The following is a 23,118-nucleotide window of genomic DNA, read 5'->3' as shown; positions in this document are numbered from 1 at the left end:
GTTGCTATGAACATGCTGATAGCACAGCGAGTGCTATAAATACACTGACAACCTACACATGCTGGCAGCTCTGTGAGCTGTACTTTGACCTAATCACTAGCAGTAGTAGTTTTTCAGGCAATTTGTCAAAAACGTTGAACCTTTGATGTATTTACCGCACCACATAAAAAGAACGTAATGTATGAAAAAGAACTCCTCTTAAGTCAACTGTGGTGAGGTGAGTCATTTTCCCATAGACTTCTATACAGCCAGACTTCTTATAGCAGTGTGGTGGTCAGGTGTGCCAGGAGGAAGGCCCGGGGCACACCCGAGTTACTGTATTCCTGAGAGATAATGTTTCTCAGCTTGCTTGAGCCCACCCATTGGAACTTGAGGCCTTATCATAAAATACAGTAAAGCTAACAGTGGGTGGAGAGTGACACTAATGACTGTCAAAGTACTGGGATTTAATGTTCACCATTTCATGGGAGTTTACAGCCTGTGTAAAGGGACAATACCACCATCCACTACCATCCACTTCTGATTCTGATTCTGATTCTTTGAAAGCCATATAACTGGTGCTTGATTATTTATATTATTTAAGTATCATAGCCACCTACTCCATTAGTAAATTACCACTGTAATGCTAATGTGGAGCATTACAGTGCTCCACATTAGTTTTTGTAGACAAAAACTCTGGGTCACACCTCTTCATCTTTGAATTCAGGTGTTCTGAGTCCCATATAAAGTCAGACACCTACCAGTTCATATTTATTCCCTCCTACGTATTCCACAACCAGCTATGGTCCTGAGCTGTAAGTATTACTGCAAAGTGGAAGAGTTTAGGAACCACAGCGGCTCAGTCACATGTAAAAGTTAACTCCAAACCTCCTCTGGCAGTAACATTAGCATAAAGGAGCTTCATGGCATGTATAAGAAAATACTGAACAAAATTCTTATTTTTACAGCACTGATTTATTTTACCTAACTGGAAATGTATGGGCACAACAATTTTTCACTAAACATCTCCTTACTAGCCTGGATATTAACTGGATATGCACTTAACCTGAGTGGGAAGGTGAGCTGTTCCAATAAGCGTTTCTCTGCGCGCTCTCTCTCTCTCTCTCTCTCTCACACACACACACACACACACACACACACACACACACACACACACACACACACACACACACACACACACACACACACACACGACACAACCGCTTGCGCCGCCTCTGCCGTCAGTCCCCACCCGACTGCGTGTCCTCCTGCCCCCCTCTCCTCCCCTTATTTATTTAAAGAAAAAAGAAAAGAAAAAAAGATCTTGGGAGATACACTGCGTGGAACTACTTAAGAAAGTCGCTAAAATAAGCGATCTCTGGGCTGAAGAATTTAAAAGAAAGAAAATAAAGAAACAACGAAAGAAAAGTCGGGGCAGTCATGGGGGATCCCGACACCGGCTCAGGTGTGAATGGGGCGAAAAGGTAAGAACCTATCAAGCTGCCTTCAAACTAAAACTCTAACCTGGTCCCTATAAAGTTGTCCTTCTAGGACACATTTTCCGCTATTCTTTAGACCCGCGCAGACAGAGCTAAACTTGTCACAGTTGCTTATATTTATTTCCATTTGTTTGTGATAGAAAAGTGACGACCGTACGACAGAGTTTAGCAGGATGAAATTAAGCGGAGACTGCTGTTCTCATATTGTTCCCTCAATGAGGTAACAGGTACGCGCCTCTAGCCCATTAATTCCGGGTCATCTCGAAGAAATCGAAGATTAACTCAAAGATACTTCTCATGGTTTCAACGAATTCTTGCCCAGTGTGCTGCTGCTACACAGAAGAAGAGAAAACCTTACAAACTAGTGGGTACAGTCTGTGGGTAGCCTATTAAAATGTAAGCTCAGTACGTTAAATAACACACGAGGGAAGTGAGGTGGTTTTCTTGCAATATCTTTGTAATGAAAAATTGTTATGAGTTCATATTCCAGGTATTGTACATTTTTATCTTTTTTCCCCCTGCATTTTACAAAGTTGTAGTTTTTGTATTACTACCTCAAGCTTCCATAAGTGGGCCAAAAAACGCAGTGGTAGTTGAGCAATTTGTTATCTGAATCTTGTGCCAAAAAGTGATCACCTGCTAAAAAGTTGGTATTTATATTGTTGTAAATGACTTGTTGACCTATAATCTACAAGCATATCTCAAACATTGTCTCTTATGAAGGATAATTCACTTTGAGTCATAAAGAACATTTCTGTCTCATGGTAGAGGCTGCAATCAGTTTTTGGCAACACTGGCAGCCAGTGTTTGTGGTACCACCGTGGGCAAGCATCACAGCCAATCTGAATTAGACAAACACGGACACACAAATATTATGGAAAAATTGTTGTACAAATTACTAATGTTGCAAAATTCCTAGATCATAAAGCAGGTCATCATGCCTCACAACTGCAATAAGTCATTTTCAGTGATTACATGTTCTGTCATAATTTTTACTTCATATTTATTTATTTATTGTAAATGATCATATCTCTTAAACAGAACCTGAAAAGGACACATAAAACATAAGCATTTACCCAGTGATTGTCACCATCTTGGTTCCCACAATAGTGGCAGAGGTCAGTCAGGTCATCTACAACAAGAGGACAGTAATTTACTTTTAATAATCATAAACTGTGTTTGCCTGGCTAAATAATAATAATGCAACAATAATAGATAAATCTTCTAAACACTTGCAAGCTAAAATGGTACTGTTTGCAATTGAATTTATATATTTATGACATACCTGTATTTTCAAGAAGACTGGTTGCGATATGGTGGTGACGCCTGAGCCTGAGTTATGAACCATCAGCCAAAATGCACTCAGCAAACTGTGCAAGAATGCAATTATTACTTGAAGTAACAGTTGCCATACAAAAACTGCATTCATATTCTGCTACAGACATTCATACTAAGTATACACTAGATGTACTTAGATCATCTTCACTGTATTCATATACTCTCACTGGACACTTTATTAGGTACACAGATAAAACAGCTCATTATCACAAGTATCTAATCAGCAAATCCCATGGCAGAAACACAGTGCATTTATGTGGACATGGTCAAGATGACCTTCTGAGGTTCTCACGGAGCAGGGGAAGAACATTGACTGAACTGATCATGAATGTGGTGTGCTTGTTGTGTATTTCAGAAAATGCTTTCTTACAAACATCTGTGGGGCTTATAGAGAAAATTCCAAAAAAGTTCAAATATTTAGTTTTATGAGACAATATCTGACTGCTTTGGGCTGATATGTAACACAAATAACTTCTTGTTACAACCAAGGTATGCAGAAGAGCACCTCTCAGTGTGCATCTATGGGCTCCAGCAGCAGAAGACCGTATTAGGTGTCAATACTGTCAACTAAGAACAGAAATCTGAAGCTACAAGTCACAGACTCACCAAAACTTGAAACAGAAGATTGGAAAAACATTGCCTGGTTTGATGATTTTTGATTTGCGTGGCAGCATTTAGACTGTAGGGTCAGACAATTGGAAAGCATGGATCCATCATTCCTTGTATCAAAATGTATATGTTGGTGGTGCTGTACGACGCTGATGAATTTGCAGCAGCTCTGTGATGCTGATGACCTCTTAAACTGGCCATGAGCATCGATTATGTAGAAGCATCACATCTATAAGACCTTTCTTCTCAATTACACTTTTTACTGTGTCTTAACACAAAAATTATTGCACTTGTGCTCCATAAATGTTCCCTGAAATTTGCTTTAGTATTGTGTCCCTGGATCGTTACATACTCTTAACTTTTGATATTTAAAGAATACAATATGGTTTATTCTTAAACCATGTGTTGACTTATGTAGTGTATCAGCATTGTCACTAACAAATTTTAATTTAAGATTTAAGATTTAAGATTAAGATAGTGTTTATTTGTCACATGCACAGTTATACACAGTACAATGCACAGTGAAATGTATTTTGTACCTGCAACCATATATACACACACATAAATAAGAATAATAAAAAAAAAAAAAAAAGTAATTCACACTATACACTATACACACTTTTATAAATTATAATATTTACATTGTGCAATAATGGTCCAGTTAGGGCTCAGAGTTGAGCAGACGGATGGCTTGTGGGTAAAAACTCTTCTTCAACCTTTCAGTCTTAGTCCTCAGGCAGCGGTAACGCCGGCCTGATGGGAGCAGGAAGAAGAGAGAGTGTCCGGGGTGGCTGGGCTGTTTTAGGATCTTCATGGCCCTCAGCCTGCACTGCTTGGTGTAAATGTCCTGCAGGTTGGGGAGGGTGGTTCTGATGGTCCGTTCAGCTGAACGAACCACCCTTTTTAGGGCCATGAAGTCCTGCTTGGTGCAGTTTCCCATCCAGGTGGTGATGCTCCCACGCATGATGCTCTCGATGGTGCAGGTGTAAAAGTTCCTGAGCACCTTGAGTGGGAGCTTGAAGTCTCTCAGCCGCCTGAGGAGGTAGAGACGCTGTCTGGCCTTCTTCACAGTGATGTTTATGTGATGAGTCCAGGACAGGTCCTGTGAGATGGTCACTCCCAGGTATTTGAAAGTGTCCACTCTTTCCACCTCAGCACCACTGATGACAAGTGGATGGTAGTCCCTCTGCTGCTTCCTGCTGAAGTCCACGATCAGTTCCTTCGTTTTGCTGATGTTGAGCAGGAGGTGGTTCTCCTGGCACCAGTTCTCCAGGCGGGAGACCTCTCTCCTGTAGGCTGTCTCCTCATTGTGAGAGATTAGTCCCACAACAGCAGTGTCGTCAGCAAACTTGATGATGACGTTGGACTCTGACGTGGCCTCGCAGTCATGGGTGTACAGTGAGTACAGCAGAGGGCTGAGCACACAGCCTTGGGGGGATCCAGTGTTGAGGGTGAGGGAGGATGAGGTGAGGTGACCCACTCGTACCACCTGTGGTCTGCTGGTCAGGAAGCTGTGAACCCACCTGCACAGGGATGGGCCCAGGCCCAGGTCCAGCAGCTTAGAGACCAGCCTGGAGGGAACTATGGTGTTGAATGCTGAGCTGTAATCTACAAACAGCACTCTCACATAGTTCCCCTTACCAGTGTCTATGTGTGAAAGGGTCTTGTGGAGGAGGAAGGATATGGCGTCATCTGTGGATCTGTCTGGCCGGTATGCAAACTGTAGTGGGTCGAGGGTGGTGGGCAGTGAGGAGGTGATGAATGTCTTGATGAGTCTCTCCAAACACTTCATCACCACAGAGGTGAGCGCTATGGGCCTGAAGTCATTGGGGCTGCTGGGGTGTGGTTTCTTTGGGACAGGGACTATGATGGACTTTTTAAAGCAGGTGGGAATCACACACAGTTTCAGTGAGAGGTTGAATATCAGTGTAAACACAGGTGCCAGCTGGTCAGCGCAGGTCTTAAGGACACGTCCACTAATACCGTCTGGTCCAGCCGCTTTCCTGGTGTTTACACGTCTAAACGCCCTCCTCACGTCGCGCTCCGTCACAGTGAGTGTCTCCGCCCCTCCGGCCGGGAGCGCAGCGGGCTGTCGGCTTCCCGACTCAAAGCGCGCAAAGAAGATGTTGAGTTCATCAGCCAGAGAAGCGTCGGCACTCACCGGGTGTGTGTGGTGCTTTGTAGTCCGTGATGGTGCGTAGTCCCTGCCACAGTCCCCTGGAGTCAGACTGTTGTAGTTGCTGTTCCAGTCTGCGGCCGTAGCGATGTTTAGCCTCTTTCACCGCTCTGCGGATGTTGTATGATGCAACCTTGTAGTCCTCCATGTTCCCAGAGGCGAGGCCGGAGTTGTAGGCAACGGTGCGGGACCTCAGGGCGTCGTGGACAGATTTATCCACCCACGGCTTCTGGTTGGGAAAAGTCCTGATGGTCCTCCTAAGTGAAGTGTCATCAACAACTTTCCCAATAAATCCCACGACAGTTTCTGTAAACTCCTCGATGTCTCCGCCCGCGCTGCTGCGAAACATGTCCCAGTCGGTTGAATCCAACGCACCCTGCAGAGCGGCCTCTGTTTGATCAGACCACCGTGTCACTTCTCTCACAGCAGGGGGTTCCTGCCTGAGCCGTTGTTTGTATTTCGGCATGAGAAGGACAGCGGTGTGGTCAGACTTCCCAAAAGGCGGAAGAGGCTTTGCTTTGTAGCCTTCTTTGAATGGAGAGTAGCAGTGGTCTAGGGTCCTCTCTCCTCTGGTGGGGCAGTCGATGTGTTGAATCAATTCCGGTATCAGCTTTTTCAAGTTTGCACTGTTAAAGTCCCCGGCTACGATGAGAGCCGCATCACGCTGGTTAGCCTGATAGGTGGAAATCGCCTCATGTAGCTCGGATAGTGCAGTGTTTGTGTCCGCCTGAGGTGGAATATAGACGGCGCTGAAGATGACCGAAGTGAACTCGCGGGGCAGGTAGTGGGGACGGCATTTCAGGGTTAGGAGCTCCAGGTTAGGTGAACATGATTGTTTCAGAGGGACAACATTCCTACTGTCACACCAGTTGTTATTAATCTTTAGGCACACACCTCCTCCTCTTGATTTTCCAGACTCACTCGTTCTGTCCGTGTGATGAACACTGAAGAACTCCGACGGCTGTACGGCGTGGTCCGGTATGAGGGGGGTCAGCCATGTCTCCGTGAGACAGATGATGTTGCAGTCCCTTATGTCCCTCTGAAACTGTATCCTGGCCCTGAGTTCGTCCAGCTTGTTATCCAGTGACTGGACATTAGCCAACAGGATGCTCGGCAGTGGCGTTTGGTGCGCTCTGCGCCTCAGCCTCTCTTTTTTTTTTTTTTTTTTTTTTTTTTTTTTTTTTTTAAGCCTGTCATGTCTGGTAGATCTTGCAAGCAGAACTGTGATCTGAATGCGTTGTTGTGCCAAACATATTTGCTATTTCAAGATGAGCTCTATAGGTTCTCAATAGGCTCTTCTTGTTGATGTTTTAACCCTTGTTGATGTTTTAACCCTTCGCCTCAGCCTCTCTCTTACGCCGGCTCTTTTCCCTCGGGGCCTTGTCCGTGACCTGGGTGCTCCGCGCCGTCCTTTGTTTGAGCTGGCCCACTGGAAACGCAGTATTTCCTGGGGCCAAGTCGGGTCGGGAGAAAAAGGTGTCAGAATACAGCCAGAGTGCTGTATTCTGATATTAAAAAGAGTCTGTCTGTCATACGTGATATGACACAGAGCAGGCGGAATTATAAAGTCCAGAATTAGAGCTAAACCTAATATATACAAACAAAGCGTAGGAGCAGGTACGACGGCTGCTGACCTCACCGGCGCCATCTTGAACTTTTATTTATTTCATGATTCAAATATGTATGTATGCTCTTTTAAGTGAAGTCCGGAACTGGCACACCCAACCTATTACCGTCCACGAGCTACTCCTTAGTGCTGGAGATTCGAAAATGTCTTTCATTCAGTTACCAACATTATGCTCAATCATGCTGTCCATCATGCTTTAACACATACCTTCAATACATAGGCCCCACATGAAACTGCATCCAGTTGTTTGGAGTGAGGCAGTGTGTCACATGCCCGTCTGGACGGATTAAGTCCTTTGTGTCTCATGAAGGACCTGAAAGACAAATTTAGTAAATATGTACAAATTTACACAACAAAAATGAATTATGTGTAAAACCCAGCCATGGTTGTTGTGTAGGGGCAGTGATACAGGCCAGGGGAAGGGTACCAAGCAAATATCTAAACCTACCCAAACATGTGGCTCTTCGAGAACAAAATATGCACAGTGGGCCCAGTCAACCACTGTCACCAATGCTACTGACCAGGAGGGTGCTGGTATAAACCAGGGTTATAATAGTTTTGGATTTTACATTATAGTTTAGTTTTAGTTAGTTTTTACTTTTTTTTCTTTAATTCAGTTAGTTTTAATTAGTTTTCAGAGTGGTTTTTCTCATTTTTATTAGTTTTTATTTTTGGTTTCATGCTTAGTTTTAGTTAGTTTCAGTTAGTTTCAGTATTAGTTTTAGTATTTTCATACCTAATCAGGTGCAAGATTCAAGGCGCAAAAGTGACTATTGTGTAATGAAAACTTGACAAAAGATACCGTTTAAAGAAATATAGTCAACAACCAACTGTTCACAAGACATGCTAAATGTGTAATAATTAGGACACACATGAACATCAACAGGGAGAAACAAAGAAAAACATGAACTCCCAAACTCAATAAATTCTACAATAAACTCCACAATAAACTTCAGCATCAGTGCAGTAGAATAACAGCACCTACATGTGGTGTTTGACGAAAACAAACTCTTTGAAGGAGTCAAAGCTCAAATCCAGCTGCATCCTGATGTTCTCACCACCTGATGCTGCTTCTGTTTTGGAGCTAGCTTGGTTAGATGCTCGCTAATTAAACTTGCAGGGTCTTTGCAGCCTCTGTACATAACCTACGGAAGTTGCCGACCTCATGTCCACATTTATGCTTGTGTAGCTGGATTGTGTGTTAATTACCTTGTGGTCGTGTGCAGGTGTTTTATGTGCAGAGCAGGCTGGGACTTCTTTTTTGGTCCTCGCTCTTTGTGCTCAGTTTTTTGGCTGCAAACATATTTGTCCCTGTTTTTTTTTCACTTTCTTCATTCCTTCACATCTATTTCCATAGTTTCAGCAGTCTCCTACCAGGAATTTGCTGACAGTTGTGAGTCCTTATATTGATACTTTGATTATTATTCCTGATTGTTATTCTCTCACTGATAAAGTAGCCGGAAACGCACAAGGGCGCAGTTTAGTCACAACGTTCTGGGCTGCGTGGACCCGACAAGTAGTCCCGTTTCTCAGAGGTGCAGGCCAGGTTACCTGGAAGGATCAGAGCGGTTTCTGTAGCCGCTGTGCGCTTCTCAGGTGGACTTTGATGTTGCTGGTTTTTCCTGACTGAGAAGTGTTCCGCACATTTTTCATCATCCACAACAAGACTTTCGATTCTATCTGTGCTCTTGTACTCAAAGAACCTCCATACGGGACTCTGCCGCTTTCTCGGCAGACCGCAGCCATTACTTTGCGGACCAGCGCGGTGAGCGCACGCACATGCGCACGCACTCACACAGTTGTCCTGTGGCGCTCCCAGCTTAAACTCGAAGAGCGGAAAAAATGATTTCATATCAATCCACAAGGCTTAAAAAAAAAAAAAAAAAACAAGTAAATGAAAGTCAGTTTATCAATAATTTCAGTTAGTTTTAGTTAGTTTTGTAAACTCACAATTCAGTTTTAATTAGTTATCGTTTTTTCCTTTTAATTATAGTTTTTATTTATTTCAGTTAACGACAATGTTTTTTCAATTTCAGTTTTCGTTATTTCGTTCGTTTTCGTTAACTATAATAACCCTGGTATAAACTGTGCAACTATTGGCTAAAGATGGGGGAGGAGAGGGGGGATATGTGTTAGAGGCAGTGAGAGAATGAAATGCAGGAATGTCGAGGTGAGAATACAGACCTGAAATATAAGGACAATGACTGGTAAATGGAGACAGAGGAAAACAGTGGGATAGTGTCGGAGATTGGCTCAGTGGTCATTCTTGTTTACCATTGTGCTGGACAGGTTAAAAGATGAGGCCAGGCAGAGGTCACAGAGGTGATAAAGGCAGTTGACTTGGTGATCTTTAGTGAAAATAAAACTGTGTTACAAGTGAGCCTGGAGAGGAGGGCATATGTTCTGGAGAGGAGGAATGAAATTCAGTAGAAGCATGACACAATTCCTGTGTGTACATTAGGGGAGGCAGGTGTAACAGAGAAGATGCAAGGCACTGAGTTAGTAATGGTAGATGACTAACCTGGGGTAAAACAGCCAGTGCAATAAAGAATGCACAAGAGAGGTAAAGAAAAGAATGTAGGCTGGGCAGAGAGGGGGGATACAAGTGTCAGATATAATTTGTGACAGAAGGATATCAGCAAGAGTGAAAAGTAAGACACTAGGGAAACCTGCCACGGTGTGTTGCTTAAAGACAGTGGTGACAGTGACAAAAGGACACGTGGCTGAGCTGGAGGTGGTGGAATTGGACATGTTAAGATCCTCATTAGGGGGTGACTAGGATGGACAGGATTAATAATAAGCTCATCAGAGGATAGTATATAAAGTGGACAAAGGATGATGAAGATGAAGGGAGATCACAGAGAATGTCCATGGATATAGTGAAGGGTGATGTGCAGAGGGTTGGTGTGACAGAAGAGGTTGCGATGGATAGGGAGACACGGAAGCAGATGATCCACTGGGGTGACCTGTACAGGGTGTACCTTCCCTCTCGCCCTATGTCAGCTGGGCTCCAGGCCCCCACAACCACAAACAGGATAAGTGGAAGAGAATGGATGAATACACTGAATGTGAAGTGCTGAAAAAAGTAGTGGAGTCTTCAAAGGATATTGACGATTACAATATGAAAAACAAAATACATGCAAGTAACACTTGGAGAAATCAAAAATGTGGTATATTTTCAGAACTCACTTGAAGTGGGATGATGTTGCAGTATTAACAGATTGTTTTTCCCTAATATTATGAAATTATTACTACAAGTATGCAGATAGAGACTAATTTACCTTGTAATATCCAGGCAGCATTTAATGCTAGTTTTTCTTTCCCCCAATGGGTCTAGAAAAAGGCTTCTTTTCTCTCCCCGTATGATCACCTAAATGTAGAAGTACTAGAATTACAAACATCACAATTTACTGGTATCTTGCTAGCCACACTGAATGTGCTACTTAATATATGCTTGAACATGCTTTCTAAATGGCTGGCCAATTATTGTAAAAAAGCAAAACAAAACTAAAACCCCCCTAAAAAATCTTGGTAAGTTGTAATTAAAAAAACTGAGTCCTTTTTCCTTTGCATAAATTCTTCAATTATCAGAATCACAAAGGGATGAAGAGTATGCTGGAACTGGAAAGTGTTTAACACATTTGTTCTGTTATCTCTCTCTCTCTCTCTCTCTCTCTCTCTCTCTCTCTCTCTCTCTATATATATATATATATATATATATATATATATATATATATATATATATATATATATATATATATATATATATATAGTCATCCTCAGTAAGTAAGCAGTGTAGAATTAAATCTTCAAAATTTAAAACAGAGAGGTTGACAAACCAGTTCTAAGTCTAGGGAGACTGGTGCATGGTGGGATATAGCTAGCGAGTGGTAATCACAGGCTTTTATTTTAGAAAGTAATCTGACATCAATAAGGAAGAAATCTATGCGTGTGTATGTACGACGAGCATGGTAAAGTTTTAAAAACATTAAGGCATTTGACGACCTGTCTAAGTGGGTATCCTGGATCATATTAAAGTCTCCCCAACGATTAAACAATAGTTTTCCACATCAGGCATAAATGAAAAAATCTGGACACAAAAATATCATCGTCCCAATTTGGACCATACACACCAGCTAATAGTTTGCAGTTTGCCAGTTACAATTATGAAACGGCCCTCTACGTCAGCTATTATTTTGTGTTGTTCAAACATAACGTTATTACGGATAAGTATGGCCATTCCTCTAGCCTTGGCATTAAACTTCAAATGAAATACATTCATTAGGATATGACAGAATTCAAAAAATGTAGATATAAAAAAGTGTAAATTACATTTTACGTCATCCTTTCAGCCAGCCCATTTGTCTGTGGGTGCTATGGGGCACACAGACTTCTTTGAATATTAAGAACTTTGCAAACACTTCTATTGATCTGTATTATGCAAATGCATTTTAAAAGGACACAGGTAAAACAAGGTTAGACTGTGCTTGCTAGTGAGTACAATTGCAGCAGAATAACCAACGCTATAAAAGGTGGGTTTATCTTTATCTTTTATAAACTCCTTCCCTTGATCAGTAAGAATGTGCTTTGGAGCTCAAACTTCAAACTTTGTCTATGTGTAAAAAAATTATTACAGAAACAATACACATAAATAGTTTACCTGTATTGGTGTGTACGCCACCTCTTTTTTTGGCCTGGAAGGAAGAAAAAACAAATAAATAAACCAATAGTCTTTTTTAAAAAAAAATTAATATTAAACATTTAAAACGTGTGCAAATAGATTTGAAATGGCTTATATGATATGAGTAAGACATCAGCAACAGCTTTCATCTGTGCTCCATGTAGGAGCTAAGTAGTAATTTTATTACCATAAAGTTACCATAAAGAACACACTTTTTGTAATACCCACAATATATTTAGAAAGTTAAGGTGTATACAGACCCATAAATTAATGTCATCAGACTTTCCAGGCCAGTAAAATTGCTCAGAGATGGCCTCTCTTCTTGTCTTTTGGCCACAGTGTGAACCTCCACTGCTGGCATGAAAATCAATAAATACTTTGCTGGCCTCTTTGGGCCCACACAGCACTCTAACCTTAAGGCACAGATGTGTCCGTCTGTACATTACAATGCACTCATAAATATGTTATTGTCTACTGTACAGTGACATGTTCAACTTCATTCACATCACCAAGTTGCTTTTTATGCACTAATATTTCAAGAATAATAAGAGGTAATTCATTATCCAGTACAATCTGTAGTTCTTAGCAAATGCCCACGGTTCAAAGATCAACAGCAGCACGTAAAAATAAATAAATAAAACAGCTTATTTTTTCTGGTTACTTGTAAGGAAAGACTTTGGCACAAGAACACAAGCTGTTATGTTGCTGACTGTTGTGTTTGGACCACAGCTGAATAAATATCACTTGTGAACATGAAAGTGGCATTTTTCTGTTGCTACTGCTTCAGTTTTGCTGCAAAATATTTATATTTGTACAAAGAAATAAAAGGTTATCGTGTTGGCGTCACAAACACAATTCACAAACTGTTTGCTTTGATAACCAAATTAAGTTTAAACTACTGCAGACCTTTAACACTTATCCAGAAATTGCACCGTGTGCGAGTCTGCACCGTCTCTGCTAATGGCGGTGACAGTGATGACGGTGGTCACTTGGTAATGATATAAGAGACTATAAATGCTATAGGACAAATGTATCCTCCTGAGACCCATCAATTCATTTTTGTCCTCTGTGGGGGACATGATATTCAGCCTTATATTTTAAGAATTACATTTCCAATCTATGATAGTCCCACTGTACTGTACAGAAGACATCCTGGGCTTTCTACTGATGTCACATTTGTGGAGGTGTGGCTGACAGAGCACATGCACTTCCCTTTAAGTGTTTGAAGTGTTTGATTTTCTTTCAAAAATTATTTATGTTGCTAAAAATTATATTTCCTCATCAGTATGAAAGTCTTAACCGTAAGTTTATGCAATTTAAGGAATGTACAATATTGTTAACCCTGTAAAAATACAGGTTTTATCCAGTGTCACTTGTAGGGGACAGTGGGACTTGCTAATGGCTATAAAATACCCAACAAACATAATTAGGTTACACCACATTTGTTCGCGGATGTGCGCTGTATTTTATTAAACTACAATTAAAATCTTGTCTCAAATACAAACTAGTGCAAGCATAACAGTGACAGGGTAAAAAGTACTAATCGTAAGTACTAATTGAACCTCAAAGCTCTCAGCCTTTTGACGAAAATTTGAGTTTTGTGTTGTTGAAAACTCGTTTGGAAATGTTTCGTTAGTTTTATATGACACAATCTGCGCATACGAAGTGTGATCCATGACTCTTTAATTGTCAAAGTGCACTGCTAATTGAAGGACCCTTCAGCCTATAAATTGACCTCCAGGCCAAAGACCAGGATGCTGAGGAAAATTACATCTGCTAAAACATTAAAGGGAACACACAGAATATGGGTGAAAATCAGAAATATTTGCAAAAAAGTCAATTCTAAGACATTGATCACTAAACTTGTTTTCTAATGATGATTTTTTAATTGTTTTCCCATTATATTTCACCCACTAAAAATGATACAATATTATTATATTGTGCAGAAATTACATTTTTGTCTCATATTATGAGTGGTAATCACTTTTTGGCAGCACAGAAATCAGATATTTTAAGTTGTGATGTCCCTTTACAGTAATTTCTGCTGTTATAAAGGGAGTGTTTGAAGTATAACCTGTCTCATATGGGGCTTATGAACTGTCATCAGTTCTTGGCAGCTGTTAAACTCCTTGTTCTCAATTGTTGCTTTCAAAAACAGTACAAAGTCATAAGTATAGTTGCGCATGGGGTCTTTATTTACTCTACAAAACCTACAGACTTTGAACTAAGGTAAACAAAGATAGTAAACATACTATCATATAGATATAAATTATATTGTTTAATTCGTGACTGGGCTATAAACTGCAAACCACGTCGTTATCTTTCACTTTCAAGACACACTAAAGTTCCATACATATATACATTCATACATATCTTTACCTTATAAAAAGAGCATAAAATTGTGGTTATTTGCACATTATGTCACTTCAATCCCGAAATGAGCAGCCTATTATGTGTACGGTAGGAGCGTTAAGCTAGGCGCTGTAGCTTTAAGGAGTTGCGCGCTCCAGCGGCCCGCAATCGATTTCTGGCAGCGATCACTTTTTGGCACAACACCTGGGCTCTTGGAAGTCCGGGCGATGCCAAAGCGTACAAACGGACGCAGGACAAAGGCTGTATGTACACAAAACACTGCGACAATGGAGGATTTCAGGTTTGTGAAACTCTCCGACCTCACCGGAAAAAGTCTCTAAATTTGTTGCTAGTCACTTTTGGGGAAAAAGTTGCCAGCGGCGTCTGAAAAACCACTAAATCTAGCAACAAAGTCACTAAGTTGGGAACGCCGCCATGCGGTCACTTCCTGCATGATTAACAGGTGAAGCGGAGAGAGGCAGGGCAGTTTTAAGCTGTGCAGAGACAAACTGGGGGAAGAGGAGGGAGAACTGGTGGAGCTACAAGTATGATTGTAACGCGACCTAGACTATATTTATATAAACGATATCGTCTCATCTTATATCAAGTATGAAAAATATCGATAATTTTTAAAAACTCGATATATCGCCCAGCCCTAATTACAGTTCTATAAAGAGTAGCCAGAAAGGACTCTACAATAATGTAGAGTCAAATATTTTTGGAAAACAAGTAATTTCTTCATTATATATATATATATATATATATATATATATATATATATATATATATATATATAATTTATATATATATATATATATAATGTATATATATATATTATAGTATATATATATGTATATATATATAATGTATATATATATAATGTATATCTATATATAATGTATATATATATAATGTATCTATATATACTGTATATATCTATATTGTGTCTATCTCTCTACTGTGTGTATCTCTATATCTCTTCTCATCTCTCTCTCTCTCTCTCTCTCTATCTGTCTATCTCTCTCTCGCTCTATCTCTCTCTCTCTCTCTCTATCTGTCTATATCTACTATCATGTTCAAAGTCACATGTTGCCAGCTGACCGCAACATCGGCCCTTTAGTCTTATCCAACAGGAGGCTCGTGCCTATTTGCTTAGTTAAATCCAGGTGGCGACCTTTGTAGAAGCCCTTCATAAACTTTCTGCTGCAATGAAGAAATGGTTGAACATTTTTGTTGTGTTAAAAAACACTGTTTTGCTCAGAAGAGGAATCATTTATATAAATGTTGACATTTATGTTAAGAATCCAGCAGAAAAAAGGACAGAACAGAGGTGGTAAACAGCTGCAATGCTCATACTGTACCACAGCCTACGACCTCAGGCCGCTCCAGCTGGCAGTAACAGCAGTGGACAAAAGTTTTGGTACCTGTTGTTGTGAACTTGAAACGTCATTTCAAACCCACTCGCCAGTACTAGCAGCTGGCAAGAATGATGGGCTTAATGCGTATGCACCGTTCTTCCTCTTGCTCCAGTCAAATAAGAACCAGGTTGTAGTTTTGAGCGCTCATTTCCACCATCGTGTTCATCCAGGTTACATTTCCATCTACATACATCCGAGCTTCTCTCAGATCAGACACACATGAAAATATCCCTAAGATGATCCACGCTGTAGGTGGCAGCCAGATAATAACAGCATCAATCTTGAATTACAGTTGCAATACGGTCAAAAAACCTTTTTACACCGCACTTGGCTCTGCCGCTGATCCACACTTCAGTTCTAACATGTGTCCTAGTGAGCATGCGCAGAGCCTAGTTTAACAGCTAACTAGAGCAACAGAACAAATGGATTTTTAACATCAAATTTAATGCCATTTAATGCCTTACACAAGCAGTAGTAACAACAACCAACAATAACAAATAAAGAACACACGATACACCTACAAACTGAAGCTGCACCATCTTAAGTTCACATTGGCTCCAACATTTCTCGGCCCCTAATTGGGAGACAATATGGATGCCAATTACTGGATGTTGTCTGGGGTGAACTTCTAGTTCCAAAATGCATCCAGTGACAACGTCCATGTGTTTAGGGATGCATGGACGCATCTTAGCACCATCCCTGAAATAGGGAATGTAATATAGGGATTCCAAATACTTTGGACTTCTTCTTCAAGGTCAAATAAAGTCAAACTTTAATAAAATGTCTTTTAGCTTTAAAACTATGCTTAAAATTCTACTGCCTTTGTTTGCATTGGAACATTTATTTTTATTATAACTTTGTTATGTATATTACAGTAAAAGTTTATAATTGCTTAAATACATAACATGTATTTTAATACATGCACAACATTCATGATTTTTTTGGATCAAAAACCTTATTCATTTGATGATCATTACTGAACATTTCAACAAACAATGAAATGAATGCTACACATGCACTATAGCCACATTTTTAAAAAATCTACTCTAAATTATGTCAAGTACATTAAAATGAGTTTCAAAAGCGCGGATAACAAAAGCCTGCACTTGTTTTCACTTGACTACAAACTTCTTAACGTACATTTAAAAGGAACAAGGGAGAAAAAAAAAGGTATAAAAAATATAATTCTGTTTCCTTAAAAGTAAATGCTACCCAGAGAGTCAGCTGCGTTGGAGGAGGTTTGCACTCTCAGAGGGCTTCATCTAATTTTATAGTATGCCTCTGTGAAACTTGAGCCACCCCTTAAAATTTGCTAGGAACATGAAAAACATTTGCAGCAATTTGCTGAACAAACATAGATTTGCAAACATGAATACAATCAATGAGACAAAGACAGTTCATGCAGTTCAAACAAGTGTTAAAGTCAATATTTGGTATGACATCCTTTATGCTTCAACTCAGCCTGAACTCTCTCAGGCAGCTTTCTTGTGATTTCTTTAAGCAGCCTTCAGGAATAGTTCTCCAGACTTTTTTGAACAACATTCCAAAACCTTCCTTTGGATGTTGGCTGCTTTTTGTGCCCAATGTTTGAACAACTCCGATCAGTTATTTTATGGAATGAAACATCAGTACTGGAACACTCCTCTCTCTCTGCTGTAAAATGGAGAGATACAGAAAACCATTCATACCCACAGGAATCAGGCTGTTGAATTCTCATACAAATAGCTGATGAGCTATGTCACACATATGAATTTTTTGGGATCAGTAAAGTTATTCTTACTCTTCTTGTGTATTTTACAAGTGGCTTTTAGACAGTCACTCCATAAGACCTGTTGCCACCGATTTTCAGTCCAGTTCGTGTGTACTTTGGCACAGCTCAGCCTTTTCTCCCCGTTTCCCTACTTTTAGAACGGCTTCTTGACAGCCGCCCGTCCACTTAGACCATTTCTAATAAGGTACTGAGACCTGCTATGATGTGTAGTTTGGAGATGCTGCCACTGACAAAAAGACAGGAGGTGGAGCTGGAGGTGTCAGTGTTGTGATTGACGAGCATGGACAAGGTTAGAAATGAGCACATCAGAGAGAAAGCTCAGGCTGAGCAGTTTGGGGACAAAGTTAGAGAGGCAAGGCTGAGATGATTTGGACATGTGTAGAGGAGGGATAGTTGAAGGTGCAGGCAGGAGGGAAAGAGGAAACTCACAGAGAAGATTCATGGATGTAGTGATGGAGGACGTGCAGAGGGTTGGTGTGATAGAGGAGGATGCTAGGGACAGCATTACCACTGACAACACTGGCACAACACTGGCTAAGATTTTACAAGAAAATAACATATAAAGCCCAAATTTAAATTTAAAGCCCATTGCAAACAAAGACACATTCTTAAACTCTTAAAACACTTTTTGCATGTATACATTCTTTGTGAAAAAGGTATAATTGATCCAATTACTTGTCCAGTATGCAGGTAAGGCAGTGTTTAAAATAGCATGTGTCCATATAAATATGAAGATAATCCACAGTGGAATGAAGAGACATGAAAGAGTCACTTGCCTCGCTGAACAAGAGTAATGAGTCCAGATTAGACTGAAGACCATATTCAGAATGGGACAGAGTTTCACATGGACATGTCAGTCAGCTGTTTGCTGTGGACCGGGATGATCCTCTCTGCAGCCAGAATTAAATAAAAAATAAATAAAACTGTAATAATACTACTAAAAAAAAAACTGCTTTTCACAGCAAAAACAATAAAATCAAATGACAGAGAAAAAGAATGTGTAAAACAGTGCTGAGCATATGTATTAAACCACCACCCAGTGTAAGGTTACAGTAACAGTTTTAGTAACTACCAAAACCTTTTTTATGTTTCTGTAAGTTTATTCCATCAGCATGTGCAAGCTCTTCAATCAAGTCAGATTTTTAATATATGTAAAATATAATTATTGTTGTCATCCATTCATTTTCAGTTTCACAAAACCCAGAAAAAAATAGAAAAGTGCATTATAATTTTTTGATTAAGATGCCAAATTATAGTTATTTACTCGCAACCTGAACAGTAAAATTAGTTTTAGTGGTTAAATGTTATGTTTGATTAATTTCTGACACCTCAGTGAAGTCCAGTGTGCTGGGTATAAAACCGTACTGCAGTGTGAAATCCCTCAGTGCTGTTAAAAATGGTAAAACTCGGAGAACTCACTGAAGAGCAAAGACTGTGCATTAAAGCACTTTGTGATGCTGTTTCTTCTTTTTATTGCAGGTGGTCTAAAATGCATTAAGCACTGCACTCTTAAGGTTATAGAAACACATGGGGCTTATAATTACTGATATTAACATTTAAGTTTTTGTCAGGTATAGAAAACAAAAGGAAAAAAGCATTGATGATCAGTACCTCAAAAAACTGATGATGAATCGAAGTGCTGTACATCACACACTCCTGTGAAGTAGGCAGCCCTGCATTCTCCAGCTCTGCTGCAATGAAGAACAACAACAACAACAACAAAAAAATCTAAATAACTGAAGCAAACTTCATTTCTAAAACTTCTGGCCACAACTGCAGGACAACAAAGCGACACCGGGTGGCAGCAGTGCTTTAATTTGAACAAAGTCTTAACAAATAAGAAAAATCTCTATCCTCCAATTTAATCAAAAACAGAAGGAACAGTGACCAAATGTTGAAAATGCCCATAAAGCCGACACAGGCAAGTAGTTTTAATCACAGTGGATATTTTAGTGCCCAGATTTATGCAGTCTTAACTTCTACAAATGCATACACTAACAGAATTACACTTACCTAAATAAATGAACCTGGAACCTTCTGTTGTTAAATGAATGCACACTGAACTGTGCAACCACTTTAGTTCCTGGTCTGATCTTTGTTGTTGTGCTTTTTGAGTTTATGTCCCATGTTCAGACTCTGCATATTGGGGTCCTATCCTGCCTGCCACACAGTGTTACATGACAGTGGGCCTCACCTATTAAAATCATCTTTAACTGTTACACAGGTTAGTTTTTTCAGTGAATCAGAATCTCACCGTTTTTCTGGGTGCCAAGTGGCTCTCTCCATGTCCAGTACCAGTCAAAAGTTTGTGTCCAAACTTGGTTGTGGGCTTGATCTTTCCCTTCTCTCCAAACAGTCCATCAAGTCTTCAGGAAATTTGAACCAAGGGATCTGAAATCTGTCAACCCAATCTGATACGGTAATCAAGTGGCTGGGCAAGGGGAAGGGAGGTAGTGAGAAATGTGCTGCATGTCAGTGCTCTGTGCTCTAAAATGAAAATAATAATTTCAGTTACCAGCTGTGCCTTTTCAAGAGTTCCTTTCTTGAATTTCTCAGTTGTGTTTTGAAGAGGTAGAGTTGGTACGCAGTGTAGGGCTGGGCGATATGGACCAAAAAAGGATTTCTCGATATTTTTTTAGCTGAATGGCAATGTACAATATATATATATCGATATTTTTTCTTCCCAAAAGTTATACAGTAGGTACATGAGAAAGTACTCAAAAATAAACTATTGACATATTTAAGTAATAATGCTCAAATAAATTTATGCTTTTTTCCTCCATAACAAAAGACTCACAGCTGTGCTAATAAAATGTAAACAGGAAAGATACAGAGCAAAAATAGCAAAAGGCTGACTTGTTCTTTAAAAAGCCAGTCTGCAGTGAAGTAGACTTCACCAGAGTGCTTCCTCCTGTGTTACTCCTGTACATCTAGTACTCTGTGCAAATAATAAAACATGTAAACAGACCGAAAAAAACAAATTCCAGATAACCATAGCATAAAGAACATACTAACAAGTTAACCAAACCATCAATCCATTGAATTCTTCATCCTCGGTGTCACTTCTAAACAATTCCGTACACTCCGTAGGTAGACGAAGCGCCGCTTCCTCTTCTGTGTCGCTTTCGTCAGACTCGTCGTCAGCTGCAATTCCAATTATTCCAGCCTTTCTGAATCCCGACAGGATGGTTTCGGTTGTCACTGAAGCCCATGTTTTCTTGATCCATCCAATGACTTTCAGGAAAGTTGTGTGGCGCATTCTCCCAGTTGCCGTTAAGCTGTGCTCTCCATCCATCATCCACTGCGCCCACAGGTTACGCAAGACTGCCTTAAAGCTCCGGTTCACGGAGATGTCAAGTGGCTGGAGTATTTTGGTTCATGTGTTATAAATTTCACATATAAGTCGCTCCGGAGTATAGGTCGCACCCCCAGCCAAACTATGAAAAAAAGTGCGACTTATAGTCTGGAAAATACGGTAGTTCCCACTGTGGAGTATGGAGGAGGAAGTATGATGGTATGGGGGTGCTTTGCTGGTGACACTGTTGGTGATTTATTCAAAATCCAAAAACACTTAATCACCATGACTACCACAGCACTCTGCAGAGACCTGCCATCCCATCTGGTTTGTGCTTTGCGGGACCATAATTTGTTTTTCAACTTCACTCATCACTGTAACGCTGCTCTAAAGCTGTGCACTTGGTTAACAAGGGCATAGAAAGATCTGCTACTCATCAGTTTTGTCTTTGTTTTTCTTGTCTTTTTAGCCAACTTGTCCAGAACCTGATTCCACAGAAGAAGCCCCTGTTTCGCTCCTGGTTCCAGTTCCTGCTTCTGGTTTGTCTTTTGGCCTTTGTCTTGTGTTACACCCGGACCAACAGCTCAGAGTCATTGTGGCGGAACTTGACACTCCATGAGGACTACCAGCAGTTTACAAATCAGACCAACATGTTTAATATGCCTCCTTATCGCATTCATCCGAAACACAGAGCTATGCTAAATAATATTCACAAAACCACCGAACCTCTTACTGTGAATCCTATTCAGTACCATCTAGCCTTTCCTCGCAACTACCAATTTATTATGGATAATACAGAGATTTGCAAGAACAAGATCCCATTCCTGGTCCTGATGGTTCCAGTGGCACCAGACAATATGGAAGCTCGAGACGCGATCCGGCAGACATGGGCCAAAGAAAGCATGGTCCAGGGTGAGGTGGTGGTCACTCTATTTTTGTTGGGTGTTTCTGGGGGAAACGATGTTGAGAAGCTCAAACAAGAGAATTTGCAACACCATGACCTGATACAGAGTAACTTCATAGACAGTTATCACAACCTGACCATCAAAACCATGGTGATCATGGACTGGCTGGCGACACACTGCCCCACAGCAGCCTATGCTATGAAGATTGACTCTGACATGTTCCTGAACATTGACAATTTAGTGATCATGCTAAAACAGCCAGGCATCCCCAAGATGAACTACCTGACAGGGCTGCTTATGTGGAACAGGCCAGTCATTCGTACCAATAGCTCCAAGTGGTACGTGTCTGAGGAAATGTACCCAGAGCCTAATTACCCGACCTACACTCTGGGGATGGGATATGTCTTTTCCAATGATCTTCCAGAGAAATTTGTGGAAATCTCAAAATCAGTCAAACCCTTTAACATCGAAGATGCTTACATTGGAATGTGCATGAAAAAGCTTGGACTCGCGCCAACGTCACCACCGAAACCCTCACAGTTCATGCCCTATAACACAAGATATAATCGCTGTGAATTCTCCCAGGTCATCACATACATTCTTGATTCTTCAAAACACCTGGTGGAGTATTGGACAGATCTGAAAAAACCTGAGCCACCTTGTCCTTAACACCTTCACTTAATGCTAGAGTTTTAATGTAGTTATAGATTGTTACTACTTACTGCTGGAATTATTTATTTTTGAAATGAGATTTGTGGTTACTGGTTTGCAAAAGTGAAGGTAAACTACTGCAGTACATTCGTTCATTGAAAAAAAAACAATGTGCAGGGAATATTTATTTGCTCTGACATGAGGAAATACGAATTTGTATAATTTGAGCCCTACTGGGTTTATTGAGCACTGTTCTTCTCGTATCCTTGTATTCACCCATGCACAAAAGCAGACACACATGCCACAAGAGCAGCTGATACCTGGATCCTCATTTCTGTTAACTGTGATTCACTTGAATGTTGAACTTAAGTAAAGTAACAAGACAAAGGCGGGAAAAAAATATATACATACCTACTACTGAACACTGAAAGGTAAAACAAGCACAGGGTAATAAAAACACTTTACAGCTACTGAAGCAGCAGGAAAATAATTCAGCGGGTTAAGTTGTGTCTTAAGGATATCCAGGGAATGTTGGGTTTACTTGATTTTATTTAAAAAATAATAGATCTGGGTTTAATCATCTGCAATCGACTGCTAGTAAAAGGTATAAATATTTTTTCAAGATTTTTGTTTATTTTGCAGATCAAGGTTGTGCTTTGTAGTAAATGTACTTTCCAGGATGTTTTTTCTTCATTAATATGTTTCCCATAACTTGCAGCGTTATCTTTGAGTTTATGAGAGGAGTCACTCAAATACTTGAGCCTGGTAATATAACAGTATAACAGTAGTAGTAAGCTGGTATGCACTTTTCAAGGTT

General features: G+C 40.3%; 1 protein-coding gene across 1 annotated transcript; it reads left to right on the top strand.

Moving 5' to 3' along the window:
• The first annotated feature begins 1,361 nt into the window (after positions 1-1,361).
• LOC115788455 (beta-1,3-galactosyltransferase 5-like) lies at positions 1,362-22,319 on the top strand. Its single transcript, XM_030741490.1, has 2 exons — positions 1,362-1,463; positions 21,215-22,319. Exons 1-2 carry the CDS (start codon positions 1,420-1,422, stop codon positions 22,317-22,319), a joined length of 1,149 nt encoding a protein of 382 aa, XP_030597350.1. The 5' UTR covers positions 1,362-1,419.
• Positions 22,320-23,118: the final 799 nt, after the last annotated feature.

Source organism: Archocentrus centrarchus, chromosome 1 (genome assembly GCF_007364275.1).
Source record: "Archocentrus centrarchus isolate MPI-CPG fArcCen1 chromosome 1, fArcCen1, whole genome shotgun sequence".
In the NCBI taxonomy this organism is placed as follows: domain Eukaryota; kingdom Metazoa; phylum Chordata; class Actinopteri; order Cichliformes; family Cichlidae; genus Archocentrus; species Archocentrus centrarchus.
Note: the sequence above shows the minus strand (reverse complement) of the source record. Positions and strands in the feature narration are given on the sequence as shown.

Coding starts and splice junctions, on each gene's coding strand:
- LOC115788455 (XM_030741490.1), top strand. CDS start 1,420: ATGGGGGATCCCGACACCGGCTCAGGTGTGAATGGGGCGAAAAG. Junction 1,464..21,214: donor GGTGTGAATGGGGCGAAAAG/GTAAGAACCTAT, acceptor TTGTCTTTTTAG/CCAACTTGTCCAGAACCTGA.